Raw genomic sequence first — 14,366 nt, 5'->3', positions numbered from 1 at the left:
TTAATCCTTTAATCCTATAATACCTGCTTGTGCATATAATATGCAAAAGAGAGAGAAAAAAAAACACAAGAACATAGAAGGTGCCTTTTTTATTATTATTTCACTATGGAGCTACTGTAAATAAGATTTTCTCTTCCTTGGAATCCTAAAGAAATGGACCCACCATACCAATGAAGGAAGAATTACGTTTTTGAGAAGAAAATGTTGTTGGAAAAATATCAACATATATGTAATGAAACAAGTTTTGACCACGCAGAAAACTTAAAATGAAAAAAGAAGAAAATAATATCATAGAGCCTAGATATTTCAGCTTCAGATAATTGTCTAGCTTTTCAAGTTTTTGGCTGAATTCAGCTTTTATTTTGAAATGTGAAAAATTTCAGGGGATTGTAAAAATGTTTGACAACTATAATTTAGTTTGGGTGAGGCTTTTGTTAGAGTATAACTTCCACAGATTTTTGATTTTGCAATATCTGAATGGGTATGATTCAATGCTCTCGGTTTATTATGTGTTTATACAGTCATAATTAAATGACCTGTCAAATAAATCTAGCAATTTTATGATGGTATTTAACACTCGTGTGGTATCCACACACACGCACATCTATCTCTATCTCATTCCCCCTTGCCCCCTCCACAGAGTGCAGTGAGTTCACTCCATTCAATTTCTCTATTGGCCACTTTAATAAAATTAAACAGCAGGAACTCAAACTGGAAAAAGAGAGGAAAAAACACTGTGTGCTTTCCACCTTTCCTGCAAAATGAAAGTGATGATAGATTTTCTTTTCTTATTTATTTTTTTGGTGTTTTCTGGAAATTCAGTTTCTAGACAGTGAAACAAGATTCCCAGCATTTGAGTATTATTATTTCATATTATAAGGAACTGTGTTATGTCCACCATATGGCAAATTGCAAAAATAATAATAATAATAGTAATAATAATAATAATAAATGAATGAATGAATGAATGAATGAATGAATGAATGAATAAATAAAATAAATAAATAAATACAAATTTACAAAAATCTGAGAAAAACAAAATCAGATTAAAATGTTAAAACTGAAGGGCCCTAATATTTCCTTCGGTTAAAAAAAAAAAAAAAAAAAAAAAAAGTTTTAGTCGTTCCCCAAAGAGGTTAGATCTTTTTTTGTTTATTTTTGTTTATGTGAATTATACATCTACTCTTACCCCTAAACCCAAATCCTCACACTGAACTAAGCTTAACATTCATTACAAATGCATGCTGCATAGCTAAACATTATTCCCAAAAAAAAATGTAAATTTAAATTCCAGTGGAGATCCATAGACACCAAATATGTCCTGCAGGATTCCAGGGAAATGTGTAAAATGATGCATCATGAGTTTGAATATTTCACTCATTATAAGTGTGATGTAGCTTCAGTAAAGCTTTATAACCAACAAATACAGAATGTGTAAGTGATACTCTTGCAAAATATGGAACATTTATTTATTTGTTTATTACTCTGAAGCTACTTAAGGGGACATTTTAAGGGATAATTTAAAGGAACTCAATGTGTTAACTCTTACATTTAACCTACAACGTAATCTTAATCTTAAAAGAGTGGAAAAATAGCCTCACCTTGGTGGATTTTCCTCATCTTTCTATCATTGCGAGGAAATGTGGTCCTCACCAGGGAGTATACGCTCCACGCACACACACACACACACACACACATGCAGACCGACAGGCAGATAGCTAGTTTCTGATCAGCCATGAAGGGTGTGTCAGTGCTGTTGCCCGGAGCCCTGCCTGTTCCCACTCAACTCTCCACATCTTTCAACTTTGAGGTGTCAAGGCAGTAAAAAAAAAAAAAAAAAAAAAAAAAAAAACGATTTTAGCCAGGGGGAAAAGTTTGTTGGGCACAATTACAGCTGAAAAATAAATAAAGCTGTTTGTTTTCGCTCTAAATGCCAGCCGACTGAAGAGTGAAAACAAAAGTAAAGTCCTCACATTGATCGGATTCACTGATTCGATCACTCATTTGTTCTCACCTATCGCTGAAGGGAGGATGATGCCCGGCCCCTGTAGCTACACTGGACATTCAGCCTTGATATGGCTATATATCATCCAGCATTTTTGTGGAGCCTTCTACTAAAGCGAGGACATATACAACTGGAGGCTTACGATTTTTTTTCTCCTAGTGTCCGCCAGACCTTTAATTTTCTAAACTCGCATTACTTTTACCATCCAAATCCCGGCTTATGCAAGCTGTAACCAAGCATCAAAGTCAAAGAGGTGAATGTACTTTGTGGGAGACTATAACTGCAGTATACTGTGTGTTTGTGTGTGTGTGTGTGTGTGTGTGTGTGTGTGTGAGTGTGTGAGAGAGAGAGGGAGAGAGTGCGCGTACGAAATGTGCCTGTGTGTTTATCCACTGCACTTTTATCAACCGAATGCCTCGCTATTTTGTTTTATATCAGAGAGAAATGTACTGGGTATTGCTAAAATCAATTCTGCTCAGGCAAACACTCGATGTACTCCTGAGTGTGTGTGGAGGTTGTCTCTGGAGTCAAGTCAACATATTTGTCAATAGTTCTATACCTAGCCAGCACCCTCTAATATACACTGATTATACAAAATATTAGGGAAATGTTCCTGATATTGAGTTATTGCCCCCCTTGCACCGTGCACACTTCAGCTGTCTCAAAACTTGCACATTTTTCACACCTGCTTTTCTATTTCTCCTCCTGTGTTTGGTGTAGATTCAATAAGGAATAATGGATTTTACATAGGTTCACCTCTTGATGTTCTTCATGCAGTATCCCCAATATGTTGTGCATTCTTTTTATATATATATATATATATATACATACATACATACATATATATATATATATATATATATATATATATATATATATATACACTACTCACAAAAAGTTAGGGATATTTGGCTTTTGGGTGAAATTTATGGGGAAAAAAAAAAAGGTCACGCTACAGTGATATTATATCATGACAATAGGGCATTTAAGTAGAAGCACACACTGGTGATTTCCTCATCTCAAACAATTTCTTGAAACAAAAGCCAACAACAGTGGTGGATATACCACAACAAAAGTCAGTGTCAATAACTTGTCATGTGCCCTTGAGCATCAATTACAGCTTGACAACGACGTCTCATGCTGTTCACAAGTCGACTTATTGTCTGCTGAGGCATGGCATCCCACTCTTCTTGAAGGGCGGCCCTCAGGACATTGAGGTTCTGGGGTACAGAGCTCCGAGCCTCTACACGGCAACTCAGCTGATCCCATAGGTTTTCTATGGGATTCAGGTCTGAGAAAGTGCAGGCCACTCCATTTGAGGTACCCCAGTCTCCAGCAGCCGTTCCCTAATGATACGACCTCGATGAGCTGGAGCATCAAACACCTGATGTGAATTTTGCCGTTAAACTCCTTGTTAGAGAACAGCAACTTGTGCAAAAAGTACTGAAACATTGAACAGTTGGACATGTGCATTCAAAAGTTTACAAGTCACATTAAGTTCACCTGTAAAGGTTATAATGCATTATTGGTGGTTGCCATGGCGGTGCGCATAGACGCAGCGGCTACAGCTCTCCACTCTCGGTGCCGTATTATATGTTTTTGTATGTGTGAACGGTTGTGTTTTTAGCTTAAAAAACACCACCTTATGTTGGGCAATGTACGCGTACAGTCGTCAGCACCTTTTGAGCTTGGGATTGTGCTGCGAGGTACCAATTTCGCCGGACTTTCATCACTACCAGGACATTCCAGAGGATGCCGTTAGAACACCGGGGTCTCCGTGGATAGTTCTTCCCAGTGACAAATCCAGGAGGAAACGTAAACAAGCAAAGGAAACAACAGTTATCAGGACCTTTTGAGCTTGGGATTGCGCTGCGGGATGCCAGTTTCACCGGACTTTCATCGCTGCCAGGACATTCCGGAGGACGCCGAGGCTGCAGGGCCGGTGCGTTGACACGGCTGAAAGGACAGCCCTTTGGGCCGCCGCCTCCCAGCTTTTTCCAGCGCCAGGTCCATGGCGAACACGGGATGACGAACTGTGCTTGCACATCCAACAAGTGTTTCCGTGACTGTTGCATTTTTTCTGATATCAGAGGCATGGCTGCAGCCATCCATTACTGGACTTGGCTATTTAACTAGCAAGATGCACGATGCTTTCTATTCTCCCCTGCACCGAAAGGACTGAACCCTAATTTCGTTGCATTATTATACGTATATGATTGTGCAATGACAATAAAAATCTATCTATCTATCTATCTATCTAGGTTCATCCTGAAATTTCACCCGAAAGCCGAATATCCCTAACTTTTTGTGAGTAGTGTGTGTATATATATATATATATATATATATAAAGTATATTAGAGATGGAGTCACTGGGTAGCTTTACGTTCAATAACAATGATACCACGACACTGATGATTCAGCAAAATGAGATATCCGGCCCTTTGTTTTGTTTTGGGGAATCCCCTAACTCCCCTCTGCTCTCAAACACACACACACATAGCCAGGCTGATGTCGACTGAGTGGGCCCCGCTAGTCTGTAGAGTCTGTTGTTAGCAGGTAACACACATTTCAAGATGCTGAATGCCTGTACTTGGCCAGTCAATTCGGAATAAATTTATCATAGCAAACTAACTGCATCCATGAAACTGATCAGTTTTTTGTTTTTTTTTTACTTTCCTTATTTGTTGTTCAGGTAAGCAGTATGTGTGGTGCGTAGTCACCTTAAGTCACCTCAAGCAATTAGTGAGACACTGCAACTGCTTCAGCTTTCACTCTAAAACTCCATTATGACTTGTTTCATGTAGAGTATGTAGTCTAAAATGTGTGTTTGCTTTTGTTTCCAGTGGCTGTTGCTTGACCTGATACTTCATGCAGCTCTTTTAAACATTTTAACTTAATGTGCTGAGATAAGTTGCAGTGTGGTATAAAAATACAGCCTCTAACTATGATAAATGAATTACCACTAAGCTTGTGCTGTAACTGAGTCTGTATACAGGCGTGGACAGCAGTAGCCCATAGATGGTACTAAAACATCATATAATAAAAGCATGTTCCTTAGTTTAAAATATATCGTTCCATACTGTGCAAACCTATCCATACCGTACAAACCTACTGTACTGTAAATTGCACCATGTCCATGTTGAGTCCGTCTAAGCAACGCTGAGGCAGATCTATAACTAATCCTTGTGTTGGGAAACACTGTGCGCATGCATGTGTGGGTGTGTGTGAGTGCATGAGCGCGGCGCCCTGCATGTCTTGCAGTATTGATGTCTTGGTGCTATAAGGGAGGTGGAGCTGAGAATCTTTTAAGTACTTAATCCTGAGCACTCCTCTCTCTCCCACCCAGATCTTTTTCTAATACCCAGACAGGACTGGAGCCCTGCTTAAGTCGGCCAGCCGCTACCGCACAGCTCCGCTCACACTGTTCAGGGGTCAGCCAAACTCTGACACTGTTTACCTCTACCATGAGCCAACTTGAGTCCCATTTGAAGCCAGCAGTGGAGTCACCGGCGGGCACTGAGCCTCTTAGGGCAGGTTGTATTTCAGAATGGGTGAAATTTCTTAAGGATAACTGATGGTGTAAGGTGTTGTTCCAGCCAAAACCTACCTGTTGTTACATGAACATTTTACTTGCAGTACATGAACAAACTTGGAAAGCCTCAAAACAAGATCAGCTCCAGTTCTGGCTGCCTTGGCAACAGCCCAATCAAAAGATGATCAATTTTGCAGAACTGGTCCCGGATAGTTGCAAATTGCTGGGGGCTAAGGCTATAAAAATCAGTGTGAGCTATCAAACCTGCCCAGTGCTCAATTTATATTTCCTGGATACCCAAAAAAATGAATGCTCATACAACGGCACTTGTCCAATCAGCCACACTTCATTACAGTGGCTTTGTAATTTCCTGAACAGCATTCAAGACGGAATTAAATCACTTCAAAGCAAGACAAGTGTGAAGGAGGGGGGAAAAAAATAGATATCTTCCAGAAATTACCGCCGGCAAACCACCGCTGGTCCACAGTTCAGCGAGTCCCCACACCGTAATCCACTGAAGATATGAGATAATTCTCATCAACAATACAGGGAGCCTGCAAATGTAGGCCAAGCTGCTTCCCACAGCATACGCTTGAGTTAATGTCATGAAATCCAATACCAGACGCCTGCTTCCTCCTCTTTTTTTGATTAAAATTTGTTAAAGCAATGTAAGATTGCAGAGGCTGACATTAACTTTTGGAGCCAATTGCCCTTTAGCCTTTGGACAAGCTTCGATTTATAAGATTTATAGGGTTTTGTTTTTTTAATCAAAAGTGAGTTATCTACATGTTCGCATATTTCAGTGTTACTTTATAGTCGGGTAGTGCTACTTAAAAAAAAAAAAAAAAAAAAAAAAAAAAACTTTGGGGGTTAAATATTCAAAAAAGATAGACAGTTTCTAACAGGTTTGCCAGCTGGGATGTCGAATCTTTGATGCTCAATATCTCTGAACTCCACTCCACCCTGGTAGGATTCCAAGCTCACAAAGTGTCAAAGAGTTTTTAAGTTGCCCAACTGACTAAGTTCCTCATCCAAACCAAGAATCTATTCCCTATTTAAAAAAATGTGACTGAAAATAGATAAGATAGTGTCTCTATTCCAAAAAATGAACAATGGAAGTATAAAATACAATAAGATACAGGTGTGACTCTGTACCACCTGTTCCTGGAAAAAGCCAACAGTTCATTAAAAAAAAACAAAAAAACATAAGCCTTGTTCATTTCTAGATTAATGTAAATGGTGCAAAAAAAATCATTCGGGTTTCATTTTGGACTGCAAGTTTAAACTCAGTTTAGTGCAATTGAGAAAATGGGTCAGATAAAAATAAAATAGGAATAAGTCCAGTGAATAAAAACTACTTTTTCCCCCCAAAATAAATGTTAGTATAGCTCAGTACATGTGTATGCCTGGATAGCCATTTCCAGGCCAATTCCAGGACTGAACAACAGAGATCCCATTTAGGATGAAATCCACATGCTACAAATGAGCAGTCCAAACAACCTTGTTGTTTACACTCGGCACTATCACTCCCTTACACTGAAGCTCAGAAAATAATAACGGAAACAAAACAAAACAGGGATTTATGGTGGACTGTGCAGGAGAACGACACAGACTGATTTAATTTACTCTTTGCCTCCTATATATCCTACAGACTAGGAAAATATATATATATTTAAAAAAATCTTCCATCTACCAATGCTTAATTAACTGATAAAAAATGTGTTCAGTAATATTACAACTATCTATTAGCATAATGGACTCCATAAAATCTTGTTAACTGATGAAATAGTATGGCCATCCTACTCCACTACCATTTTCACTATGAGGGCCTTTTATTTAGGCGATGAAAATCCTCTCTAGTACAGTAGCGGTGAAGACAATGTATAAAAAGGTGAGACTGATGGATAGCAACAGGGCTAGACGATGCAAGGTGAACGAAAATGGAATTACAAAGGGAATCGTTAGCATCCCTCTGTGAAATCAAATTATCAGCTTTCCAATCTTGGCCGAGGGCATATGAGGAAGAAAATGAATATCCCTTTAAAAAGGGAGCTCTAACCGCTTTAACTCCTAACCTGGATTGGAGAGAAATACCTTCATGGCTGAAAGCAAAGCGTTGCGCACCAATAGTTCCATCACAACCCGAATGCACCAAACAAGCTGAAGGGTGTGTGTAAGAGGAAAGATGAATACATGTGTCGAGTAAACATTTTTTACATGGAAACTGAACTCCAAGGCAATTAAAAGCTGTTTTCTGTTTGGAACAGCCTCATTCCTTGATACATTTAACCTGAATCAAGACCGCTTTCATCTGGCTGCTAGGGGAGGGCGGAATAAATGCTAACATGACACAGACAGAATCACATGGCTACGGGGCCCAAATGCTCTGTGTAGGTAGATAAGCCTCTCAGGAGGTTGTCGGTCCACCTCGACCACAGTGGTGACATTCACTCTGACCATTAATCACAACCTCACGAGGAAGGCCGCCTCTGTTCAAGTCGGTTTTAGTGAGCAGAGCCCTGGAAATTAATGTGTTTATTCTGTACATCCATCGAGCAGTTGATAGGTAATAAGTGCCCTTCTGAGTGCTATTGCAGAGTTTAAGAAAAAGTGCAGCTTGACCTTGCGCTCTGCAAAATGTAATAACTCTCACTCTATTAAGAGTACAATGAATTCAAGTCTCCCTTGTAAAAGACAGCTATCATTATACACAAAAGCCGTGTCTATAAGCACTGGTCTTGTATTTCATAGAGACAGAACAGCAGATGAAGCATCAGGAGAGACGGCACATCCTTAGAGCCAACAGTGGCTGAACAGAAAGCACAAAATGGGAGAGAAAAAGACAAAGAAAAGCACAGCCTTCCAATCGAATGACAGCACTAAGGTCAACTTACATCACATCTGAGATGGGCTTTTATGTTATGTCTTGAAAGACTATTCTCCCATGAACAACAACTAACCTATTCCTCTAACTCTATTATATGTTATTGTAAAGTGAGAAAACTGAGATGTGCTTGGAACATAAATAGACACCAGATTTCCAGCCAAGTTTGTTTTTATTAAAAGCTCCAGTCTTATTCTGTTTGTCTGACATTAATGTTTTGCAGTGTTAGAAGGCAAGAAAACCGTTACTCCTACAATAAATTTATCACAGAATATGAACTGTTGTTGCTTCCCTTTGGAAAATCAGGTGATGGAGAGCTCCACTCTGGATTTATAGATTGAGACAAATTTACATTTGACATTATGTTGTGGTCTTTAAGAGGCAAGTTCAGATTCAGTCAAACAAACTGAGGAATTGCCCTCAACAAAGTCAGTTCCTCATTTTGCTTCATCTAATTAATAAAAGGAAGTAAAAGCTGTACTGAGGTTATTTTTTTGCCCATCAGTCTTCACACTCCAGGTGCAATTTCTGGCAAAACTCCAAACACTCCCATTTCACATTCAAATTAAATTGAGCCCTGTCACACAGTGGGAGAGTGTACTTCCAGGATTTTCATGTATTATGCAACCTAAATCTTTTTAATGTTGTAAGACAGCATATTCTCTAGCATTTTATAGTAAGGCATATTGTTGTATTAACAGTTCCTTGTATGCATATATTACTCAATACAGTACTACTCTTACTCTATTCTCCACAGGACATTGTAGCAGCTGATCCCTAGCTGATCAGAGTTCATAAGATCACACTCAAATAAACTGATAATGAGGTCTACACGTCATCGCCAGTGTAATGTGCACCTTGGAGGCAGAAAAGTAGCTGTGCTGCACACCATCAAAAAGAGCTAGAAGATGGTTGGGCTTGCTTCCCTCAATTCAAATGTGATACAACCCTTAGTTTTGACAGTTGTCAAAAAGGGCAACAGGGAGCTTGTTAGCTCTGACTATAGCAGGGGCATTAACTCCCACATCTATAACATTGTCTGTGCAAAAAGTAGATGATACATCAAAATTTCAAAGGGGCTATCTCAGGGACTATAAGGATAATACAAATTCACTCCAGCTAGCTGATTGAAGTTGACATCCATGCATCACTTATGCACTATTGCTCTTATTTTCTGCCTTTAACCCTGGCTCTTATTTCCCATATGCCTTAATTTTGCTGCTGAATTTCCGTCCTCATTTTGTACATTCCTGTTTTGTAAAACACTTATGCAACAGTTTTGTATTACAGGGTGCCAAATAAATAAAGTAGACTTGACCTGACTTGAGGGTCATGTTGGAGTTTTGACCCAGTGTGGTCAATTGACTATTTATTAGCCTTGTGCTGTCGTGGTAAGTTGACTGATAGATACTATTGTATAAAAGAGCCTGCACTCAGTAGTGGAATAAAGCTTATAAAGGGCATGCTCCTTGCTATTCATATACACAAAGTTAGCAAATCTCCTTGATGGATGCTGGACGATAACACAGTCTTCTTGACTGGCTGGCAGGCAACTTGATTACATCTGCAGTCCAGTGTCTCCCTGCCAAAGCTGTTTTGAGTGTATCTCTCAGGTACATGGAATGATACTGGGGGGCATGCAGAAACAAGAAAAACAAATCTTTGACTATAATCCAGCTTACCATAATATAAATTTTCCAAACTATCACTATGTGCTAAAGATCGTGCAACTAAGTCATTGTCTCACTGCCAGAATGAATCTCATGAAACCTGCAGTGAAAAACAGACACATTAAAGTAACACACACCCCTGAAATAATAATAAAAAAAAAAGATTACACAGCTCAGGCATTATGACTGTCTGCCCAGTGAACAACTGGAGTTGTTTTCCATTGTTTGGCTCCCTTCCATCTCACTTGACAATTCGAAAATAGGGTAGCCTCACTGAAATAGCGAATAGTGGGGCACAGCAAATCGACTTCTGGGCAGAAGTCGCTGCTACATGGCTGGACAGAGTTACACACTAGGCAACCTAGCTTCTGACAGCCTTCTATACGGATTCAAATGCCTTTTCAACCCATGCACCTTTGAGTGAGTGGGCTCTTGGCTTCACGATGAAAGCAAAGCACAGCCATGGAATCTGTGTGAAAATCAATTTGAGACCGAAACACAGGAATACAACCCAGCCTGGAGAATTTCTATACATCACGCCAAGTTCAGTCTTCCCATTGACCTGCGCAGGGAGGAACACTGGACTAATAATGGCCCTGCATGCCTATTTTGGGAAAGAATAACAATTGCAAAATAATGTGTTTTCCATCTGCAGGCCCTATTATGAATGGCAGCTTGCCTATACAAAACTGTAATTGCCCCCACCCCGAAAAATAATAACTTCTAATAGGGTAACACAGCCGAAAGAAGAAACTGTTAATAACCTACTCTCTAAATAATAACATTTGTAACCTGAATTCAAAAAAGGGGCAGAAAAAGGAGTCTGAGTATGCTGTCTGTGGTGCTGAAGTGGGTTCACACTGGGAGGCTGAAAGGTCTGAGTGGCGCATGACTGCAACTGTTTGGGAATCACTGATCCTTTGCTTTTCCCTCGTGCCTGGATTCTCCCGGGGTTTTTTTTTTTTTTTTAAACTAAAACACTAGACAGTCAACTTCTTGAAAGTTAAAGGAAAAAAGGGTTCGGTTTATTGGGTAGAATTTGACATTGATTCACTTTGAGAATAATTTTCAAGCAGAGCAACATTAGACATTCAAAAGTTCAATTTCAAGTAGGTGAATACAAATCACAGAGAAATTAATCCGCATGCATTTTCTGCCTGCATCACACCTCACCCACCACCCACTCCCCCAACCCCCAACCCCCATCTGCCACCCACTGTATCCTTCACACACGGGGCTTTTCAGGCCATTTCAAAGGACGTGCCAGGATATCAGATCATGCCTGTATAGCCACTTACTTTTTTTTTTTTTTTTTTAAACTCTCCCACGAGAGTATTCCCCGGGACTCCAGGGACCCATGACGAGAGTTAAAGCATTGACAACCCGTAGGGTATTACCTTTCTAGGCTGAAATTATCCCCTATTCAGCAGAAGAATACCGATGTGACACAGGCAATTATTGCTGCAAGAATGGGGTAGGGCAAAGGTCTTCAAACTTTTCCACAGATTGACAAGCAGCTGTCTCCCATTTGATAAAGGTTTATGTCCCTGAGACACTGAATGAATGAATTCACAGGGGAAACTGAACTCAACTGGTGCAGGACAACAACACTGGGGATAGAGACCATCCTGGGAGTGAAGGACATTACGGCCTATGTTATTAAGATTGTGCAAGCTCCTCATGAGTTCTGGCTTCTAAGTGTGGAGGATGTAAACACAACCTCTTGTACATTCAAGTGATTCTCATCAGAAATAATTTCAAAGTATACTTTTGCAGGCTTGTTTTATTTTAGAAATCAAACCTCACAGAGCTACTTTGTGCTACAGCATCAGAGCAAAGAGTAGAGATTGAGCATCAGGCAAGAAATTGATGGTTCGATTGATTTGTTGTTTTATTTTAGAAATCAAACATCACAGAGCTACTTTGCACTGCTGCATCAGAACGAAGGGGAGAGAATGCATCAGACAAGTAAATGTTGGTTAAATTGATTTATTAGAAGTAGTTGTAGCATGCTGCAATCATGGCATATGAGCTAATCTGTAAATAAAGCTTCCTGCTGTACTTCAAAATGCCATGCACATCAGCTTGCAGAACATAAATGCCACTTGGGAAATATGTTTTTTTTGCAGTGGACACTGAGTTGACCGACTTCCTGCATGTGGATGTCACTAATATAGAAACTACATGCCACTATATGGAAGTGATGACATTAATTAAGAGCAAAACCAAAAAGGCAATTTTCAACACAGCGGAAGTCACTGTTCTTAAAAAAAAAAAAAAAGTCACAGGACACTACATAAACACTTCCTTGTTTTTGCTTTGTTTTGTTCTTCAGTTTCCATTTCAATATTTGGGACACCGTCAATCATCAGTACACGTGTGCTAAGGCTGAAAATGCTGAGAGCAATTATCATGAGCAAGCCAGCTGACATCTTAACAGCCTCAAAGAGGCTTTCAAGTCCTCTCCATGCTTTCAACCTTTAAGTTACTCCAACAATTACAATAATATGACATGAATGCAGCATACCACATCACTTGCCTCCATTCTCTCCACCTCCTCATCATATCTTGCAAGAAATAAATAATAAATAAAAAAAAAAATCTCCACTCTTCCCAAGCTTTCTTTTTTTTTTTTTTGAAAAAGGATTTATTGATGTGTTATTATCATAATTATTATTTCATGCTGGGTGGTCAGCATGTGAAAAGTAATAAAAGCAATTCCGACACATCCGACGGCACTTGAAGGCAGCATAAATCCCTCCATGTCCAGTAAGCTGCCGGGGGCACAGAGGAGGCTAAGGGGCACCACAGACAATCTCCCACCCAGAAGAATGGCCACTCACTCCATTTGTACACTTGATATTTACGTTTATCCACCTGCAAAACTCCTCCTCGGTCCTCGGCTGCGACTGGAGGAGTGTTTCTCCTCTCTCTCCTTCAAGAAACACACTTTTTCTCCCCCCCCTCCACCTTTATAGTTCTGCACCGTCACACAACAATTAAAAACGGCTAAGTCTCTCGTTAACAGCTGGTAAAGATTAGCAGAGTATCGCCTTCTGAATTGAGTGTTTTTCCAGGGACTAATCCTTTGAAATCCCCCCCTCACCACCACCACCACCACTACCCCTTCCCCCGTTTCTTTTTCAACTGCGGGCACATGATAAAACAGGCGACACTTGAGTCATGTCGGTCGCTCTCACCACACTAAATACTTCAATTACCGAAGCCTACGGCGCCCAACTTCAGTGACATTCAGAGGCGCTAACCACGAGAAAGACAATACTTGGAAAGAATAAAATATATACATATATATACGGGTGGCTTACCTGAGAAAGACTGTCTCTCCTTGTCGGACAGTGATATTGTCCATCACTTTGTTGTCGGATTGAGAGTCCCCTTGGCTGCGGACTGGCAACCCTGCGGGCAAAAGAAGCAAAATCCTCAGAGAGAAAAGGACTGTGCATCTGGAAAAAGCGTCAAAGTATCCACGGGCAGACATCGCTTTCTGTCAGCCTCCCGGGGTGTGTGTGTCTCTATATAGTATTAAAAAAAAATCCCACAGCGAGACAATAAGTCGGTTTTCAGCGCGCAAAACGGTCCCGTGGAGATTATTTACCCCCAGTTCATTAGTCTTAATCCAAATCTTCTCGCCAGGTAGCAGCGGTGTGCAGCGGGGAGGAAAGAAACACTCGGCGACCCTATCCGGCTGCACTGTAAAACATCCACTGACTGGTTATTCTTCAAAAAAACAAAAAAGAAAAAAAAAAAGAAAAAGAAAGAAGAAAAGGAAAGGGAAAAAAACCCGTCCGGCAGCTTGCAAACTCACTATTCATTCACCAAGTTTGTTTGATACTGTAAGTATGAAGTCTAGCCTCCAGAAATGCTTTCAGTTGAGCGACAAAACTATTCATAGGCAGGCTGATGCGCACAAATAAATGAAGCGAGAGCCATATTCAGAAGAGGAGGAAGAGGAGGAAGAAGAAGAAAAAGAAGAGGAGGAGAGGAGGGATGCCAAGTTTGAGATTTGCATCGCTTGTCAATGAGTTGCAGTTGATCCTTCCCTGTCGGTGCTCTCTAAGGATTTGCACTCGGGCTACGTCAGAGGTGGGCAATTTGGACACAGTGGTGAGGACCAAATGAATTCACAGTTGCACAGTCTGCAGCCCGCACGAACAGACGCAACATGAAGGCACCCAGTACTCAGTGTGCAACTCAATAGTGCATTTTCCAGTGTGCTTTCTGGCATTCATTCATTCATTCATTCATTCATTCATT

General features: G+C 40.2%; 1 protein-coding gene across 4 annotated transcripts in view; it reads right to left on the bottom strand.

Annotated features, from left to right (window-relative positions):
• ntm (neurotrimin) overlaps nucleotides 1-14,153 on the bottom strand; it is a 154,021-nt gene extending 139,868 nt beyond the window's left edge. For all 4 annotated transcript variants that reach the window (XR_003929411.1, XM_030069751.1, XM_030069752.1 and 1 more), the window contains exon 1: nucleotides 13,418-14,153. Coding sequence is in view for 3 of the 4 variants with exons in the window: in XM_030069751.1 (XP_029925611.1) it covers nucleotides 13,418-13,590 (173 nt within the window). In the remaining variant the exon portion in view is untranslated. The remainder of the gene's footprint in view (nucleotides 1-13,417) is intronic.
• Nucleotides 14,154-14,366: the final 213 nt, after the last annotated feature.

This window comes from Myripristis murdjan, chromosome 14 (assembly GCF_902150065.1).
Source record: "Myripristis murdjan chromosome 14, fMyrMur1.1, whole genome shotgun sequence".
Taxonomy (NCBI): domain Eukaryota; kingdom Metazoa; phylum Chordata; class Actinopteri; order Holocentriformes; family Holocentridae; genus Myripristis; species Myripristis murdjan.
The sequence above is the reverse complement of the archived record's forward strand: the minus strand, read 5'-3'. Positions and strand labels throughout refer to the sequence as shown.